The 18955-nt window shown below is 41.2% G+C and overlaps 2 protein-coding genes and 1 long non-coding RNA gene across 7 annotated transcripts in view; 1 reads left to right on the forward strand and 2 right to left on the reverse strand.

Moving 5' to 3' along the window:
* Positions 1-13687, reverse strand: part of LOC122781488 (SLX4 interacting protein) — a 30959-nt gene extending 17272 nt beyond the window's left edge. The window contains exons 1-5 of one of the 5 annotated variants that reach the window (XM_044045176.1): positions 13376-13687; positions 12740-12869; positions 12277-12333; positions 5520-5609; positions 5114-5240 (exon numbers count right to left, since the gene is read on the reverse strand). In XM_044045176.1, the coding sequence (XP_043901111.1) occupies positions 5114-5240; positions 5520-5609; positions 12277-12303 (244 nt within the window). In that variant the 5' untranslated portion in view covers positions 12304-12333; positions 12740-12869; positions 13376-13687. Of the gene's footprint in view, positions 1-5113; positions 5241-5519; positions 5610-12276; positions 12334-12423; positions 12443-12739; positions 12875-13375 lie in introns of those variants that run through there. The other 4 variants (XM_044045175.1, XM_044045174.1, XM_044045177.1 and 1 more) reach the window with 4 other exon arrangements.
* A 180-nt stretch (positions 13688-13867) lies between these two features.
* mkks (MKKS centrosomal shuttling protein) lies at positions 13868-16368 on the forward strand. The gene is made up of 4 exons (XM_044045171.1): positions 13868-15032; positions 15303-15484; positions 15643-15753; positions 15856-16368. The coding sequence occupies exons 1-4, from the start codon at positions 14048-14050 to the stop codon at positions 16279-16281; spliced, it is 1704 nt and encodes a 567-aa protein (XP_043901106.1). The 5' UTR covers positions 13868-14047; the 3' UTR covers positions 16282-16368.
* Positions 16369-16860: 492 nt separating this feature from the next.
* On the reverse strand, positions 16861-17928 carry LOC122781492. The gene is made up of 2 exons (XR_006361805.1): positions 17233-17928; positions 16861-16990 (listed from the first exon to the last, which is right to left on the reverse strand). It is a non-coding gene; the product is annotated as an uncharacterized LOC122781492 (long non-coding RNA).
* Between the last annotated feature and the right edge of the window lie 1027 nt (positions 17929-18955).

Below are 18955 nucleotides of genomic sequence, written 5' to 3' on the forward strand. Positions count from 1 at the left end.
GAAGATTTGTCTTAATTTTACTGATGTTTTCTTGAGTTGGCCTCATGTGCTTGGTTCCTTCCTAACAGCAAGGTAAAATGTGGCAGTCTGCACTACAATGACACCTTCCCTCAGGGAAAACCACAAAGGTCACAAGAGCATGTGCTAATATCTATTGCAGTGAAGGTAAGAGCTGGGGAAAACAACGACATCCTCGAAAACATTTCACTAATTCCTGAAAAAAGGCATTCTGGTCAAGCTGAACACTTAGTATGAGTTCAAGAGAGTGTGTGCCGTCTCCCAGACCAGATTGTGGTAAAGGGGAACAGTCACATGAATGTGATCCGTGCTCAGGCTCAGGCTCAGGCTCAGACCCTAATTATATGGGAACAGAGTGTGGTGTGACAGCTATGGTGGGGATTGCGGTTGTGTCCTAGGAGACTGCAGCTGACCCTGCGGAGAGGGAGAGTGAGAAAAAGTGGGAAAACATGAAGAGTCGACATGAGGCTAGCAGAGCAGACACGGAGGGTGCAAAAGAGGAGAGTGTGCATTAATGCCCAAATTAAGGAAAAGTGTGCAATAATAGGGGGAGAGGGTTAACAGTGGTCAGACTGTCCTATGCATTGCTGCTGAATAAGGCCAGGGGCTTACAGGAAGGATTTCAAGACGCACAGCAATACCACAAAGCACCAGGGGGAAGGGGGTTGCCCAGGAGGGGCTAGGAGAGGGTGGGCGAGCTGGGAGAGGGACGGGCTGGCTGAAGCGGCTACTCTGATCAAGATCCATTTTCAGCCTGGGCCTTGGAATTCCTTTGTTCCTGTCACAGGTCTCCATTTTCCCCTAGCCTTAATCCCAGCCTGCCTCACGCCCAGTAACACAGAGCAGGGCAGGTAACACTGCCACAGACATGCCTCTCTATTTACAGACCAGTTTGCACATAACAGCTCCTCACATAAATAGTAATAGCCACAGTAGCACCACGAGGAAACATGATGAGTAAATACAGGTTGTCAAACTGTGAACCTTCACAGCAGGAGGCTGAACATTTGCTATGAATTGATTCACAAAAAGATGAACATCCAAGACACTTGTTATGGTTTTTATATGTGTGTATAGTGTGTGTTTTGTACGGAGGAAGTCTAATTTCCTTTTTGACCGAACAGTTTGTTTATTTTCAAAATTTAATTAACTGTTTTAAACTGGGGCCGTAGGTCCTCTAAGAGCCAATTTAACCTATCTATGACAAGGCAAAAACAAGCCATTTTCCCTTTTAGTCTCTACACACCCTCCACTTTGTTCTTAGGGAGGGAGATGGTCATTCGTAAACACATTCTCCAACAGTAAAGCTATCCAGCAACACTTGTGCTTTTCCTGCAATGGCCATGGCCAGGCTGCCTTAAGCCCCCTTCATGGGGCTGCCAAGAGGAGTCAGTGGTACACTGTGCAGTACTCGCAAAGCCCTCTCCCACGGCTATTAGTGACCATTCATCTGGGGAGCCTGGGAAAATGCCTCTCCAGCCTGCCGTGGCCATGGGGAAAGAGGCTGGCAGGTGTTCCCTCCGCCTAAGCCCTGGCACCTGTGCAGAGAGAGGAAGAAGGAACCAGCTCTGCCTAAAACGGACACAAGGTACCACTTTGCCAGTGTTGCTCAAACTCCTCCGAGAAGGAGGACTCAAACACCATGCTTAACAACGCCCAAGCTCTGCCTCACATGATCAATGAGGCTGTATCAATACTAATAGTAGACATAAGACATCTGGTAATGTGCTTTGGCAGTTTGAAATGGCATATTAACTAAATCCGTGTAAAATGAGCCTTCTCAGTTTACGCTCTACACATACTCACAAACATATACCCCAACTACAAAATGAATATCCCCTTGAGTTTAAGTGATACTAGAGCAAATGGAAATTAATATAGTGCCCAATCCACAGTGGAAGTGCACAGGATCCAATATAATCCTGTAAAAGAATACTATTATATCTGACAACATACAATACAATGCAATAAACCACCTTTTTTGTGTGTGTGTGTGGGGGGGGGTGTCTGTGTTTAGCATGTAGTGTTGTCCAAGAGGACCATATCATGCATGAACAAGTTTTCTGAGGAGCAGTTGCATCTTAATGACGATAACTGTGACATGCATAACCACCTGAGTATTGACTTAAGTATCATATTAAATGACAAAAAAGTATTTCTCTGTGCACTGAGACCCTATTATCCACTTATTTTCAATCTGTAATTACACTGAGAAATGTGGGTGTGTTCAGCACGGTCTACCAGGGAGAATGCAAGAGAGGCCTCTCCCAAGATCCCCTTCCCTGGGCTTCTAAAGTCTAGCATGTCCACTCTGCTTGTCTGGAGCCAAAATGTTTGGTGGGAAAAGTTCCCTCTGTTCATCTCTCTGAAAACATAAATAAATCACATCACTATGAGCTAATCAAGTTTCAAGTAGCATGGGTAAAAAATGAGAAGGGGGGGCGGCTGTTGGAAGTTGGCCTGTGCAGCTGACATTTAAAGAAATGACTTGGATTTATGTTGGCAGGAGACATGGGATAAGCTGCTCTCTCCTCTCTGACATGTTCACTGGGTGCTTTACACACACTTTAGAGTAAATACATAAATACAATAACCCATAGAGATAACTCGGATACTAACACTTGCATTGAAGGGCCTTGGAATGGTAAAAGCTGTTGATGGCTCATTTGAAGTGCCAACAGCTGAGGCAGTTACGCTGTTCTTACGGCTGTCTAAAGCCCCTGTGATTTCACACTGGCACCAGCTCAAACACCAACTCATACAAGACCCACGGTCCTCCTCCCCGCCCCTTCCCATACCATCCCCACACATAACGCCACACTCCATCCACCTATTATTGGCCCAGACACAAGTATTATCCCACCCAACACCTTTAGTTATATGCAACTACGTGCATGTGCACGTGTTCCATCACATGCATGTCTCACTGCAGGATATCCAGCTTAATTCTGCTCTCAAATAACATAATGCTACACGCAGACATACACAGATGCAAATAGGTCTTCCGCTGAAATGGATACGCACAGAAAAGCGGCTTCTACTCCCTGCTATGGACAGTCTGAAAGTCCTGTGAGGATTAGCAGGTTAGCGTTTGACCTGCTTGCAGAACAGACGACCCCAATACTTAATACTCACCCTGAGGTTTCTTGGGCTTCCCTCCCAAAGCCTATAGTCTGCCCACCCCTTTTTATGGCTCCTGCCTGCCAGCTCACTTCTCACAGTCACAGTCCCCTCCTTTACTGCTCGGCTGCCTCCCTCACTTGGGACAATGAAAAGACCAAGAATGTCATTACACTTACTTAAGACTTTTAATGGGACTACAGCACATGAACTGTGCAGGCCTATTTGAGACACTGTACCTTTTCATGTTCTCAGAGGGGGTAATTCTCAGATATAGTATGGAGTCACGTTCCTCTGGGTACATTATTTTTGGCAGAGTGGCAAGAAGCTTAATCATTTTTAACATGCATATTTGACTTGTGAAATGTTGATAGTGTTTATATAGCGTGTGAATATGTGCACGCAAATGTCTGTGAGGGGCTTCAGTCTGTAATCTCCATCATTAGAGATCTGTCTGTCTCTCCTCAGTCTGTCATGGGGAATATGAGTCAGGCTTTTCAGTAACCTTACACTGTCAGCCTGTTCACACCTAGCCCAAGGGGAGGCTAGATCTCTCCAACACACCAACACATCAGTCAGTACATTTACACAGTGACTAGAAAAAACAAATTGTTGTGTTAGCCTGACTAAAACCTGACTTTTAAAATACATGTCTGACCAAAATAGTACTAAATTGAATTTCTTAAAGTCTGATTGATATACCCACATAATGCAATGGGAAGTCGAATTACCACTGCATGAATACATTAAGTCAGATCAGAGTTGGCCTGGGGGCTCTACACAAGCACCGCAGTTCCCTGCCCAAGCTTAATCCTGGAAAAAAGAAATCGGCACACAGAAATTCAACAAGGTACATTTTTTGTACATTAGATTAGAGGATCAATTTTATGCCCTATAAAAAATGTATTTAATATTTTAATGTTTATGGATGGTAGGAAGAGTGACACTCAACATGCTAACAACTAGCAACCAGCTAAATCGTAAACTGCCAAAAACTATCAACACTTTTACTTGTATGTAAGCATGACAACAAATGCACACATAAATACACCACTTAAGTGGTTGAGAGGACCAAAATGGAGGGGAGTAGCGTGAGAGACAGAGATGCAGCCACAGGAGAAACTTTATGGGCCAACTGCCCTGTAATCCCACTCTCACAATCAGGCCTGCCCTGCTGAGAGAGCCCGGTTTAACTGCCCTTAACTGCTACCTGTGACAAACCTTTGTGCCTTGCAACACACAGCTGGGGGTTTCTCTGAAGCTACAGTGCTTCAAAGGCATGTGTGTGGGTGGCTTGGGGAATGTAACTGCAATGGATAAATAGTGATGAATTCAAGTGAATTATTTACACAAAAAATATTTTGATACTTCTCTGTTTATATGTGGCAACCATTTGTAGTGTCAAGTGCAGACAAACACAGTTGTGCCAACATCACTTAACCAAAGGGGTAACAAACAATATCCCTTTTCATGGACTTGGACATCTTGCATGAACAAAAGCATATGAGATGTGCCAAGTTAAACAATGCAACACAGTCAAAGCCACCATGTCCAAACTGGTACTGTTGTCTTTTCACCCATGCTCCCTTCCAAAAAGTAGCCTTGAAATGTTTTCTGACTGTTTTGTTACTCCATTCCATTTCTACAGAGTTCAGTAGCCCACAACAGCTGTCTCCACTGACATACAAAATAATTAATAATGGTTTAGAACTCACAGCCAAAATAAACCATCTTATTCAAGAGTGGAAAACAGACACACCTATGACAAGGAAGGGGAAGGTAGAGATGACTTCATTCCATAAGAATGAGAAACAGTGACAACTTCTACTTAAGTTGTCACTTTTTTTTTATTAAATGACTGATCTGAGTCAAGGCATTATGATGCAAATGTGTTCATCAATAGAACGTGAAGCAATAAATCATATCACAGTTAAAGCACAGAAAATTTGGCTCTGCTACAATGTTATTAGAGTACCTTTCACAAAACAGGCTGAAGCAGGTGGCAGTTCCTTCTTGTGTTTTAGGTGTCTTCTACTGTGGAGGGACTCTGTGTATTGCTTGACCCTCTGGTCAACAGCATCTTGAACCAGGGCTGTTACCTCCTACAAATAAAACATACATTTCATCCATGTTTTAATATGCCTTTACAAGAGAGTGTTAGTTTTTGTTGCCTTTATAGCAACACACTCTGCAAGTGGATAAGTGGAGAGGTGGGAAGAGTTTTGCAACAATAAAAATTCCTGAAAAGAAAAGACAGAAAGCTGGAAGTCATTTTATATTCCACGCTAGTGCTGTCTTTTGAAAAGGCCCCCAGCAGAACAGAAGCCATACATTCAGTCACACACTTATTCACAGGCATGGCCCTCTCCTTGTGTCTGTACCTCAATGTGGCCCATAGTAAACCAGCTGGCGTCCTCTTGGCCGCCCAGGGGCAGAACATGGAGATCCACCAGCACAGCAAAATTCCCACACTGTAACAAAGAAGAACAGCCACAGGTTGCTGAGTGGCATTGAGCTCATAGGCTACAAAGAAAATCAGAGTGTGGGAGATTGACAGCGAGGCAAACCACAACGACCCCCTATGTCCTCAAACACCACCCCAGGCCTCTCACAGCAAGTCCCCTCCCTCCGGTTTCTCTGTCTAGCCATCTCTATACCCATCTCTTTAAAAAGTAGTATGATCTTGACAGTCTCCTCATATTTCCCCTCTCTCGGCATAAAAAGTATCTTCTTGTTCTATAAGCCTTGTAGTCTAGTTGTTGCCTAAGATCACAGTGGTGTGCACCACATCTAAAGATGCACCACATATATGGGGACCACGCTACTTTATACCAGAGAAGTGATAAAATTCTGCACTTCTTCACTACAACATTTGAGTGCCGTAGAAAGCTGAGTAACTGCAGAGCAAAATTCCTGAAGCACCACGTCATTGTGTCAACGACAATAAGCTATAAAGGACAAGGAGGCCAGAAATGCCGTGGCTGGTTAAGTTGCTGTTACATCTCTCTCAGGCTAGTCTGATTATGGTTTACACATGAGTGCAAAAGCTGCCTGCTGCAGGGAGCAAATGGATGTGGGTCTTGTGTGAACTTCGCCTATCCCTGGACAAGGAAGTAATGGATGGACTGAGACCACCCACACCATGACACAGCGGGGCAACAAATATTGGCCTGAAAGACAAAATGAAAATGACAAAAATGGCATTTAAATCAAAGTAGTAGCAAAAACACAGTCATATAAAGAGAAATTATTAATTTAGGAAATACTTGTGCACACTAAAAGCTTTGTCTCAAGCTAAGCTTGTATGCTGAGCTGAGGTATTGCAGACATAATGACTAAATTCTCCAATGCAGACTTGGGGATCTTTCTATGACGTTGCTCACAGAATGATGTGAGTGAATGAACAATGAGTGTAAGACAGGCCCCTAATACTTAGTTCCTAGTTCTGGACATAAGTCTACAGTTACCAACCCCAAACTGTCCAGTTGCCTCCTCTTCTACAGAATAAAGTATTTTAGCTCCTAAGATCACACTGATATTGAACTGTACTGCTTGGTATAGTAGCACAAACAGCAGCGATGCAAAAAGATTAGGAGTCTCCATCACACCTGCCACTTTCATGTCCTCTTTCAGCTTATTCATGTACCCTCTTTTGCAATCTACTCGTAGAAAAGTACAATATATTTTTCATGATGAAATCTGCAATAATGTTTATACTTGAGCTTAATCTATAAACTGTGATTTCTTTTGTATTTTAGGATCATACATACTTGATATGTTGTTGCCTAGAGCTTCTTTGATACTTTGATCTTTTGTCATTTTGCAACCATGATTTTCACTGGATTTTTTTGTTTGTTAATCAGTAACATCAATCAATCTGTCACTTGCATTGAAAGACCGAATTCTACCTCCTACTGTACTTGATATTTTCTCATTGCCTTTGATAACTGAAGCTAAGCTGCCTCCTTACTTGTACTTGAATTTCAATGAGAGGAGAGGGCACCACCATATGACTAATCAGTGATCCTTACTAACCCCCCATTATGAGCCAACTTGTACTAAGAAATGTCTTCACATCAGTATCACCAAGACAAAATCAAAATGTGTGCAAAAGTACAAAAGCCTAAACATAAAATTGCGTTAACTAAAAAAAAAAAACATTTTGTAAATATTCTCTGCACAAAAGATAAGAGTGCTAGGCAGAAACTGCTGAAGAAAATAGTTGCTATAAAAGACTCTTTTTAAAAAAGCAAAAATGCCATGGACCAGAAATGTGTGCTTGTTGCCTGTCAGTATCAGGTTGTCCCTATAGATTGGTTCTCTCTCCATTCCCTGTCCTTTGTCAGTCCACGGATGACTGGTGGCCTCAGCTGACTGCCCCCAACAATTACCAGTGTGTGGGAGAACCTAGCAACAAAGGGTCAAGACCCTGTCAATCGAAAGAAAGAGGGATCAACTAGTGGACGAGCTCCATGGTGGGTTCTTTGCTCTGAATTGTAACCCATATGTTATGGTAAATTGACTAATAGATAAATAAAATAAATCTACCACTAAACATGAGTTATCAGTTTATAACGGCACTGTGATTATTCCTTCAGTTGTAAAAGTTTCTTTTATTGACAGTGTGCCAGGGAAAGTGATAATTTACTCACTATGTTGATTCTTGTGATCATTGATAATTGGGGTGTGGCAGGTTTTCTAATATTCTGCTCCCTACACACGTGATCAATCGTCGTGGGTACTGTTGGCTCAACTACACAAGCAATTGCGAGCTCTGAGTAGCAACACACGGTTAATATGATCAATACCTTGGAAAGAAAGGGGCAGTATGAGGTTTAGAGTGGTCCTTATGGAGAAATGCAGCAGGGTGAATCCCCTAAAGTGGTTCCTGAGCTACTGATTGAGTGTGTTTTGGGCTGAAAGCCAGACATCTAGCAAGCCTTGGACTAACTTCCTTTTATCACATTAGAGTAGCAGACAAGGCTCAACCAGGAACTTGACATTAATGATAAACATTGGTCTGCCCCTTGCACAAAACAGCATGTGATACCCTGAGCTTCTCAGGAATGGGGAATTTTGTAAGGAATGCAAACTAATGCAATCACACTAATGAGAAAACAATTAATTTGCCTGGCAGAACTTGTGGTTTTGCTGGAGGCACATATTTTCCCCTAAAGTGTCAGTCTTCGAGTCCCAGCTCTGTTGTTGAGGTGCAGCTTTTACAAAGGACACTTGTTTTGCATGTAACCAGGAATACAAAAATATCAGCAGAAAGGAAACAAAGACTTCGACTACAATCACATTATGTGGTCTAAATTTGTCAACTCACAGCACAAAGAGTGACCAGTGGATCTCTAAGCTGAACTCTGCCATGAACTATGACCTCCATATATCTCCCTTAAAGCCAAGCTTTGACCCCTCTTTAGTGAGATCTATACAAACAGCCAGATAATGTTTAGGTAAGTGTAGTAAAGCAGACTACAGGAGCCTTGCTTTTCTTGAGCAGTGTTTTTCTATCTTGCACTTTATAATCAATAGTAGATATTTTATCTTTAGTGTTTTTTATATTTATATACATTTTTAATACCTCTTTTGTTTTTATCTACTTACACATCCTGCTTTGGCACTGAGCTGCTAGAAACTTGAATTTCCCTAAGGGGTTAAAAAAAAGATATCCATCTATCTAAACTGTGTACATAAAAGTATATAAAAAATGCTTCTACACGTTTAAGGCAATATTTGTTAAAGGGCCAACTACTAGAGAAAGTTACACTTTTCATGTATACTTATGTATACTTTGTTCTCTGTTTTGCACAGGCTTTTCAGAGTTATGAACACAATCTGAAGGCTGAAGAACAAGCAGCAAGGGCCGCTACTCAATACCAAATCCCATGTCCTGTCACACACTGAATGAATAGGACTGAGTCTTCTTGAAGACTAAGCTCACTCACTCACTCACTGATCTTCTATCACTTTATCCTCCACGTGAGGCTCGCGGGGGGGCGCTGGCGCCAATCTCAGCTGACTTAGGACGAAAGGTGGGGTAAACCCTGGACATGCTGTCAGTCCATCACAGGGCCACATATAGATACAACAACCATTCACTCTCACACTCAAACGTATGGTCAATTTAGTGTCCAAGTTACCTACTCCCCAAATCTGCATGTTTTTAGACTGTGGGAAGCTAAGCTCAACTTCTCTCAAATTCTCCCCATTGCTAATCTGTTAACTATTGTCTGTACAAAAATGGGTTAACAGAGGCATGAACATGAGAAACGTTAGAGAACAAAGTTGCCTGCAATCCACATCAAAACATGAGAAAAATTCTCTTTACTTTATATTTCCTGTCTGTAAATAAACAACTCGACTCAGTCTCCCTGATGGCTCTTTTCCCTTTTTCTGGACTTCAGAGCTCTGGTCTATATCACTCTCAGTTCCCAAATCACTCTCTACCTTTTCTTATCTCTCTCCAAGACCCCACTCTCCATCCTCCTGCCTGGCTGCTCCAAGTTGGGCATGGGGCCCAAACTATGTGCAGCTTTACTCGCCTCCCCAACTCACTGCCCTTTGCCATTGCTATCGCACCATATAAGAACCAGACCTTCTCGGACTGCACTTAGCTCACAGGCTAACATTAACCAGTCACAGATGTTTATGTTGGGAAAGAAGGGGCAGCAGATGCAGTCTCTCTCAATGAAACTTGCATTCTCTCACTCTCCCTTTGTCTCAGAGTCTCTCTCTTTCTATCTGTTTTTCTGTCTTTCTCTCCTTTTTGCAAGTCTACAAAAAACCCTAGGGAGCTCTTTAGATCTGTGGGTGGGACAACCCTTGTCTCAGTCCTCATTTGCCAGCTCTCTCTGTGCTGTGAGTCACCTGGGTTTCCCCCTTAAAAAAAAAGACATTTCTACATTCCAATTTTTTAAACTGCTGTATAAGCTTGAGACTTGACTTTTCTGAGGGGAATGTTATTTACAGAGAGTGAGTGGAAGTGATTTGTGTGCAAAGCTCCCTTAATTCTGGTGACGGTTAACACACCTGAGTCCTCTTTATTTGACGATAAAAAAGAGACACAACCCAGGACTGGAATTCCAGCAGCAAGAACAGACAGGAATATCTGCAGGTAACATACATAGAGTTACATCTATTAGAAACTGGGGGACTGACGGAAACAGCGGGCTGAGAAGTGTTTGGCCTCATTAAGAATATGGCAGTCGGGAGATAGAAGGGGGCTGTTCTCCCTGTTTTCTTTAACCACTGTAACCCTCTTTTGTAAATGACTGCTTAGGCTGGAAAATGGCTAAATGTTGCAAATCAGACTGCAAAGATTTTGTACCGAAGTATGATGTGTGGTCCGATATGAGCTCATCTGCACAGTGACAACAACACTAAACAGCACATGAACCTCTGACATTAAACTGCTCTGCGATACCTCAAACTTTCTATTCTTAAAAAAACCCACTATGTCTCTGTTTCAACCTGCTGCATAAGATGGTTTGAAAGTGAGTGGTGCATATTCCTAACAGAGAGCAGATTGAGGATTCTGCTGCAGTCCTGAAAGCAAATGCTTCAGTGGATCGGTGTTTTAGCCTGCAGGCCTCTTTTAGGAGGTATGAGCAGTGGTTTAAGCCTATTTAAGAAGGAGCATACCAGCTCTTCCTGCAGTTCTACAGACTGGCGAGGGAGTTGCTTTAAAAGTATTTAAGGAAAAGGGATCATAAAACATGCTACTGTACATCCTAATAAACATGACACTGTGAATGCAAGAGCATAACTCTCAATAACCCTCACACCCTGATTGTGCAAGCTGGCAAGTAGAGTTCATGATAACAGTGTCCCTGTGCAGATGCCTGGTCTATAATGTTCTGAGACGTTAATACACTCATTCAAAAACATGGGGGACAGAAGATTTGTTTTGCAGAAAAAGAAGCCTCTGGTAGTGCCTTGAATGCTGTTCATTGGACTTATCCCTTATGATGTAATTGTTTGTGGTTAGTTGGTTAGGCATGGTAGAACCAGCCTGTGTGCATTTTCTCAGGCAGCATAACACAACAGTATCATTATGTGCCCAGTGGGAAGGAACCCTCCATGAACCTCCAGGGTTTTACTCTCCCACAACCAACATAGGGGGGTCGTTGGGTAGCCTGTATGCAGGCATGCATATGAAACAAATAAAGGGACTGAACGCAATATCTGGTCAACTAGGCACACATGGCATTATGGAGGATGTGAGAGATCAGTGCAAATGTCTGCAGTCCTCATCCAAAATTCTGAATAAATGAAACATCAACAAAAGAGAGACCAGTGGCTTTCTCTGCACTTAACAAAAACATCTGATGTGCATTATTCCTGACAGAGCATCAGACACTGGATGAACAGCTTGGCTTTCTCAAAGAATGAGTTTCCTCTGCTGTGTCGGCATCCACCGACAATAAGGCTCTGAGGGAGGCAGTCAGGTTAGATTTGCAAAAAAAACGACCAGAAACATCCTCTAAGGGATGAATATCAACATCAGAATAAGAATATAAAGGTGAGTCAGTTGACACATGTAGCTGTACCTCCCCCTAGGGGCCAAAGTTTGCTAATCTTTATCTGAATAACTGAAGCCACTTGCTGGAACCAGTTCTAAAGTCTGCCAGTAGAACAAACAGAGTTGTAATGAATGTCAGCAAAAGAAACTAAAAAGCCTTAATCAACTGCAGATTTATATTATCCTTTTTTCTTTAGAATTGTGTCTGCATTCTATGGCAACTGAAGTAATGATGAGGTTTTGTGGTCAGAGGAAAGCCCCCAAAACTTCCTTGTTTCAAATTAAGAATATGTTTACAAGATACTATTATGATTTTATCTTAATTTAATATAAAATATTTGGATGATAAATTTGGTAATGGACAATGGACAATCTTCCTTTCTTAAATGTGTCCATGCCAAATGGGACACACGTGCAATAAATGGGTTGCAAACTAGAAATTAGTTTTCTGGACCACATTCTGCATAAAAAAATAATGTAGAAACTATATATACATTTAAAAGTCATTCAGAAATTGTATATGTCTAAAATACTTGCATCTATCTGACCTTCTATTTGTTGACAATCACTTATTCACTACAAATGTCTGTTAACTATTTGATTTCACCCACCTTAATGACAAATTTGTGAGGAGCCATTGCAGAAAAACAACAGTCAGCCTGTTTCACCTGAAACAAGTACACAGTCATGGATTACAAATGGTAGAAAACATCAGGTTGTACAACTCAAGCCTGACTTCATGAACAGTTTAGACTCACATTTGCTTTAGACTGCAGGCTCAGGTGTCCTAAATCAGATTTTTTTTTATTTGGCTCACTAGTGACTCCTATTTTATTTTTACTTTAATGACAGCATGAATGGCACAAGTCAAATGGAATCTGAACCATTTAATTAACTAAAATTCCCAATCCCATGGAAAGTTTCTGGAAATTTACCAGGAATTGTTTGACCCTTTGCAACCCTTGTCAAGACATAACCAACCTATCTGCATGGGCTGCTTTGATAACGACATAAGGGTACTCATATATGTAACAGATTTTAAATGCAGATACTGTAAAAGATTGGTTGCATCACCTTGCTTTCCAAACAATCGCCCTGTCAAGTCTCAGAAAAGTATTCCTCTGCTGCACAACGAAAAACTCAGTGATGAGGGAGACTGGTATTATGTATACTGCAACACTCCATGCTGTCACGGCCAGATTTGCTGTTCTGTGACAGAAGTGATTCAGATCAGATATTTTTTTAAGGCTATGTGAACACAGAAACACAAAAGATAATAGATGTGTCTCACTTCAATATGTGGCCCTAGATCAGATATATCACCATGCAACATGGGTGACAAAGGACATTATCAATGAGAAGCCTCAAATCTGATTTTAATTCATCAGATCTGAACAATGTACAGTACACAGTTGTAGTAATATGCATTTCAAACCACCTCTAAATGTGGTCTGAATCACATTTGTAAAAAGCAGAATTTCAATCTGGATAAAGACCTGTATTTAGCAGTCTAAACATAATCTTAGTTACGTCAGTTAACAGTTAAAGTCCAACTGGATGTTGCAACGTGCCCCGGGCTCACACGAAGTAAGATCTCTGCTAAGAAACACCAGTAGAGTCCAATGTTAAGTACACTGAAAGGGTTTATTGACAAATTACTCTCGATAAAACGTTGTGTAACTACGTCAAAAATTGATAACGAGTACATACCGCCAATTCTTTTGAACGTCGAGCGACACTAGGGCCGTGTGAGATGACGTCACAATCCGTTTGTAGTTCAACTGCAAAGGATCGGAGCGTCTGTCAAATATAAAAATGTCTCAGAAACACAGAGTAAGAAGGCTACGCGGCTTCCCATCTCGATTATAATACGGGGAATGAGAGTTATTGCGTTATAGGGTGGGTTTTTGTCTTTTTTCCCTTCAATTTCTAGAAAAGCAAAAGTGCGACTCTTAACAGAGTAGGTCCCTATTAGGACCCAACGCTTTAACTACTACCATGGAAACGAAAGGCGTCTTGAAAACAAACTATGTTAATATTGAAATTGAAAGCTACCAAACTGTACAAAAATGCGACCTTAAAATGTAATAAAATATGAGCACAACACCTTTTTTAAAAAAATAAATAAATACCGTACTACTTAAAATTAGTAAGCAAAATTAGTGTCTTTTTTGGTCAGGCAAAGCTGCAAGTGCCATTGGGCTTAGGACGTGGGAACACTACTAGCTGACTTTGTATTTGATTTCATGAAATAGTGTGTAATCGCCCAGCGGTTGTCTAAACTCGTTTAAAATAACGATACTCTCGGTGATATATCACGCCAAGTGGTTTAAAATGCCCAAGGTGTGAAATTGTTTCGAGAATTGTTTCGAGTTGTGTGCGATGTCTCGACTTGTCAAAAAATCTCCCTCTGTGTGTACGGATCTGCCACTGGACAACGCCGATATTTACAACAAGCTCAGTTTGCTGAGACAACTCCTCGCTTCTTGCTTTGGTCCGACGGGAAGACTAAAACAAGTACATAACAACATCGGAGGACACGTTGTTACCACCTCCACCTCTTCTGTTCTATTTCCAGCCATTTCCTCCTCGCAGCCTTTGGTGAATCTGATCAAAACATCGATTCACAACCACGTCTCTCGTTTCAGTGACTGCGGTTTGTTTGCTGCCGGTCTTTGTTTAAGTCTCATTGAGCATGCACAGCAATCTGGCCTCGCAGCAAATGTTTCCATCAGAATAAACAAGCACTTGTTGGGCCTGTGCGTCAGTTACCTGCAGAGAGAAGACTGTGGATGCAAAGTGAAGCTCGACTTCTGCAGCAGCCAGAGCCTGATCACATTAGCTCGCAGTGTTATCTCCAGTAAACCCGCATGTGTGCTGACAGAGCAGGAGATGCTGCACATCAGCAGGTTGGCTGTGCAAGCATTTTTGCTGACTCTTCCCTGTAACAACCCAGGTATTGTCATGCTGGGCAAGACAGTGAGTGCCTACGTTGAGGGCCATCCTGTGCTTAACTCTGCAGTGTTTCCAGGTTTACTGCTGGATGTTACTGGTGACTTTTGCCTCAACAAGGAAGACAACCTGAATCCAAGTCCACTGTCTGTGGTGGTGTTCAGCACATCCCTTGCTGGAGACCTTTGTGAACTAGGAGAAGGGTTAATCGAGGTTCCCGCAGGTGTAGACTCAGATTTACAGATCCTAGAACAACTCCTGGAGCTCGGCAAACAGGTGGTTACAGATGAGGTAAAGCTCTTTGCATGCCAGAAGGTTATCCACCCAGTCCTCCAGCAATACCTGAGGAGTGAAGGCGTTATTGTGATAGAGAGACTAGGAGCTTATCTCATGGAACCACTTATTCAGCTGACAGGTAAGCCTCACGGGCCTGTTGGCAGATTTATAATTGCATATTTATGTAGTGCAGCAAAGTATGAGTTAAAAAAAACATTCTATATCTGATACTTATAATATAACAGCAATAACAATAGTTATTTTGTCTAATACATATGTGATGCACAAATGTATAATGTAATGTACCAGAATAAAGCTTATCTAACTCTGAATCTAAATAAGGGGAAATACAGTATATGTTTAGGAAGAGTAGTATGTACTGTAATCTTTCATGTGTTTTTACTAATAGGTGCTCAACCTGTGGCCACATTACATACCTCACTCCCAGCTAAGGCCTATGGGGAGGTGAGTGAAATCAGTGTAAGGCAGTTTGGATCCAAGACATTGCTGCATTTACGACCCTCAGGGGAGTCAGCAATCTGCACCATGGTCCTCTGCCACAGGAACGAGACAATGTTAAGTGAGCTGAAGGTAAGATAAAGTGACGAGTGTTTAACTCATAATATCCAAATAATTTTCCTTTTGCTTTTAGGTGCCTACTGCAACACAGCTTGGAATGTCCATTACAGGGGTGGAAGGAGGTGAAAGATGAACTCAGGTCATATTGTCTGTCTGCATGTCTGTCACAGGTGGTGTGTCAGAAGACAGAGCATGTGTTGAGACTCACCATTAGAGATCCAGCTGCTTTACTTGGAGGTGGATGTACTGAGACCCACTTAGCTGCTTACATCAGACACAAGGTGAGAGCCAATATCTAGAAAATGTGCTGGTTAAATCTATTTTCAGAGCAATCTAATCTAAATCATTTGTTGTATTGTATTACGTTACATTTTCAATCGTAGAGCAATGAAGTATCAGAGCCAGCAGCAGTACTGGGGTGTTCGCACTCTGAGTACCATCTTTGCATGGAGGGATTCTGTTGCTCCCTGGAATCTGTGGCCAAAGCACTGGAGCACAGTGGAGGGAATTCTTTAATTGATCTGACTCACGCTCACCACTGGACCCTCCCTGCAGATATGACGAAAGGAGATATTGAGGATAGCTTGGGCTTCTGTGGCTGTGGACTTGTGGGAAGTAGCCCAAGTAGGAAGTGGACATACATAAACACTAAATACACAGCATTCTCACCAGCATCCCTGTCTGTGGATCCTGCTGTGCGACCACGTGTGCTGGACTCCTTCACAGCTAAACTCAACGCACTGCAAGTAGCAGTAGAAACTGCTAATCTTGCATTAGATGTGCGATATATAATTCAAGATGTGAATTAGTAGATTTATTTTTATAATGTGTATGCTGTTTTTTTCTTTACAAAGGTACAATACAATATTTACTATAAATATACTACCTATACCAGATTTCTGTGGCCTTATTTTTCAATACAATTATTAAAAAGTATTGATTATGTTCATTAATCATTAATAAATAAGCAAAGTAAAAATCTCTAAGACGGACAGCAACAGCGTCATATATACAGTAAAGTATGACAACGTTAACAACAATGAATAACATGATAATAAAATATAAATAATATAAATAACATGGTATGAGGCAGTAATGTTTAGTTATACATTTGTCAATCAATAAAAGCAACTGCAGCTAGCAGTGACGACCGTTATTATTCCAGGCACAGGGAGTAGAAACAGCTCTAAGTGTCATATTCTACACAAACAGTCACTCAGTTTTTCTCATCAGATGCTTAAGAATTTTAAGTTATGTTATCACCAAGTTATGTTATCAGTACTGTTTGCAAGTTCCTTTTGTAGCAGTCTGTGTTTGAAAGGATTAGAAAAAAATTAATGTGTTCTCTGGTGGCAAGACTGCAAGCAAAAATCACCCAAAACAGATTATGATGTCATTTCTGTTCTATTTTAAAGTATAACAGTAGGAGTGGACATCATTATGCAGTTTTCCCAGAGGAACAATGGAATTAAAGCCTTTCGTGATTTGGGATAGTCTTTGAATTTCTCCTGGTAAAACCTGTGAAGAAGAGAAGATCATAGTAATTATAAAGATGTTAATCCCTGGGGCAAGTGTCATTGTACATGTGTTTTCGTCTTTTGGGCACCTATGATGGTAAACTGCTCTTGATCCAATATAACCCAGACTGGACACAGTGAAGGAGAAGGCTGGAATTGACAAGGTGACCAAAGCAAAGCCAAACCACTCCACAAGCTCTCCGAAGTAGTTAGCTGTGTAATGTGTAATCTCTGTTTTTTTACCTGTGTAGTGGGAGTCTGGTAATTTACTTCTCCTGGTCTTTTCAGTTTATGTGGAATATGGTCACTGTGTTTATTGTTGGCCATTCCAAGGTGAAATAATACCAAACCTACAATTCAAAGGTTTCAGGGTTTCGGAATGTAATATGAAGCACAAAAAATAGACAAGAGTAGGCATTGTCCCTTTGTGATTTAAAAACCACAATCTCCAAACATGGGTGAAGAATAAATACTGCTTCTACCAGTTTCATAGTGATAGTCAGCTGACCAGTCATCTTCACACTGAACACAGTGCAGCAGCCAATACATTCAGAATGATGCCGCAGTTATTCTGCTACATATCAAGAGTAGGGGATTCAACTAAAATGTTTTTGGTTTGCCACATTTCAATTGGAGGATTTATGTTGTAATATACTCAATAAAATACAATGTAGAAATAAGACATTAACAAACAAAACGTCAGTAAATATTATTATATATAGTAAAACCAATAAATTGAAGTGAAGTACACAATTAATTTGTAATTCAAATGTGGAAAACCTGTCCATCTAGCAGTTAAATACTTGCTTGTACTTTGCATTAATATTTTCTTTTCATTACACATGAAACAGACTCAAGCATAGGCATAGGCCTCTGCATTTACCTTTGAAAATAGTGCATGCAAAAGTTTGCATGCAGCAGATAGTGGAGGATCTATGTGAGGTAACCTTTAAGAGGAGGGGGTTCAGGAAAGCTGGTGGCAACACTGAGGAGGGGAGTACATGTGGCATCCATCGCAGCTTTGGGTCTTCCTGTGATGGAACATGTTGCAGAGTCCTACAAGAATGATCTCATAGCTGAGACAGTTGACCAAATGCCAACAGCAGTCAGTCATATTTTATGCTTTAAAACTAGACTTTGGTGTCTATGAAAATGGATCTAAAAAAGCCTGTTTGACTCCTTCAAAATCAAAGAGAGGTGTGTCAGTCTGCTGAAACATAATACTGCTCCCCCTTTCACGGCATGGGTACAAACATTGCTAGAGGTGAGGTTATGATTATCCGTTTGTACTTAAGAATGCAAGCACAGTTGTTAAAATGCAGAATGTCCCACTGCCATGATTAGGAGTGAACACAATGAATGGATTGAATGGAAGGATCTGTCAACACCGTGCATTGCATACTAACAAATCACACCTGCCATGCAGTACATCTTGTTTAAAGAGACAGCAATGTTTGCATCTCAAACCATGTGACTATTGGTGAGGAATTTTGCACAGTGAACAATAACCGAGTGATGAAAAATAACATTTGTGCAAGGGATCACAACTAAACTCACTGCAATAAAGTCATTTAAGTCCAGATGTAGACAGAAATACTGATAACATTCCTATCGGGGTTTTTTTTACAAAATAAACGTGAATATCTATTTTTTTACTAGTACAACAGTAGAACTAATGTGATCCTGAACAGTGAGCCACTATGTGACCTCAAATTGCACACAGTAATTGAAAAATGATCAGTACACTACCATAGATCAATAAAATGAAGTCTGTTCATTGTTCCTTGAATGACTCACTGGAAACATTACACCACATCTGAGTATCGAACAATAGACAGTTACTTGTTACAAAGGTCTGTGTCACAAGGGGATTCCATATTTTGAGAGCTGTAATTATGAATTACATGGAAGATTAACTAGTTCTGCAATCACCACAAATATCGTCAACATATTGTCAAATCAATAT

This window comes from Solea senegalensis, linkage group LG15, assembly GCF_019176455.1.
Source record: "Solea senegalensis isolate Sse05_10M linkage group LG15, IFAPA_SoseM_1, whole genome shotgun sequence".
NCBI lineage: Eukaryota > Metazoa > Chordata > Actinopteri > Pleuronectiformes > Soleidae > Solea > Solea senegalensis.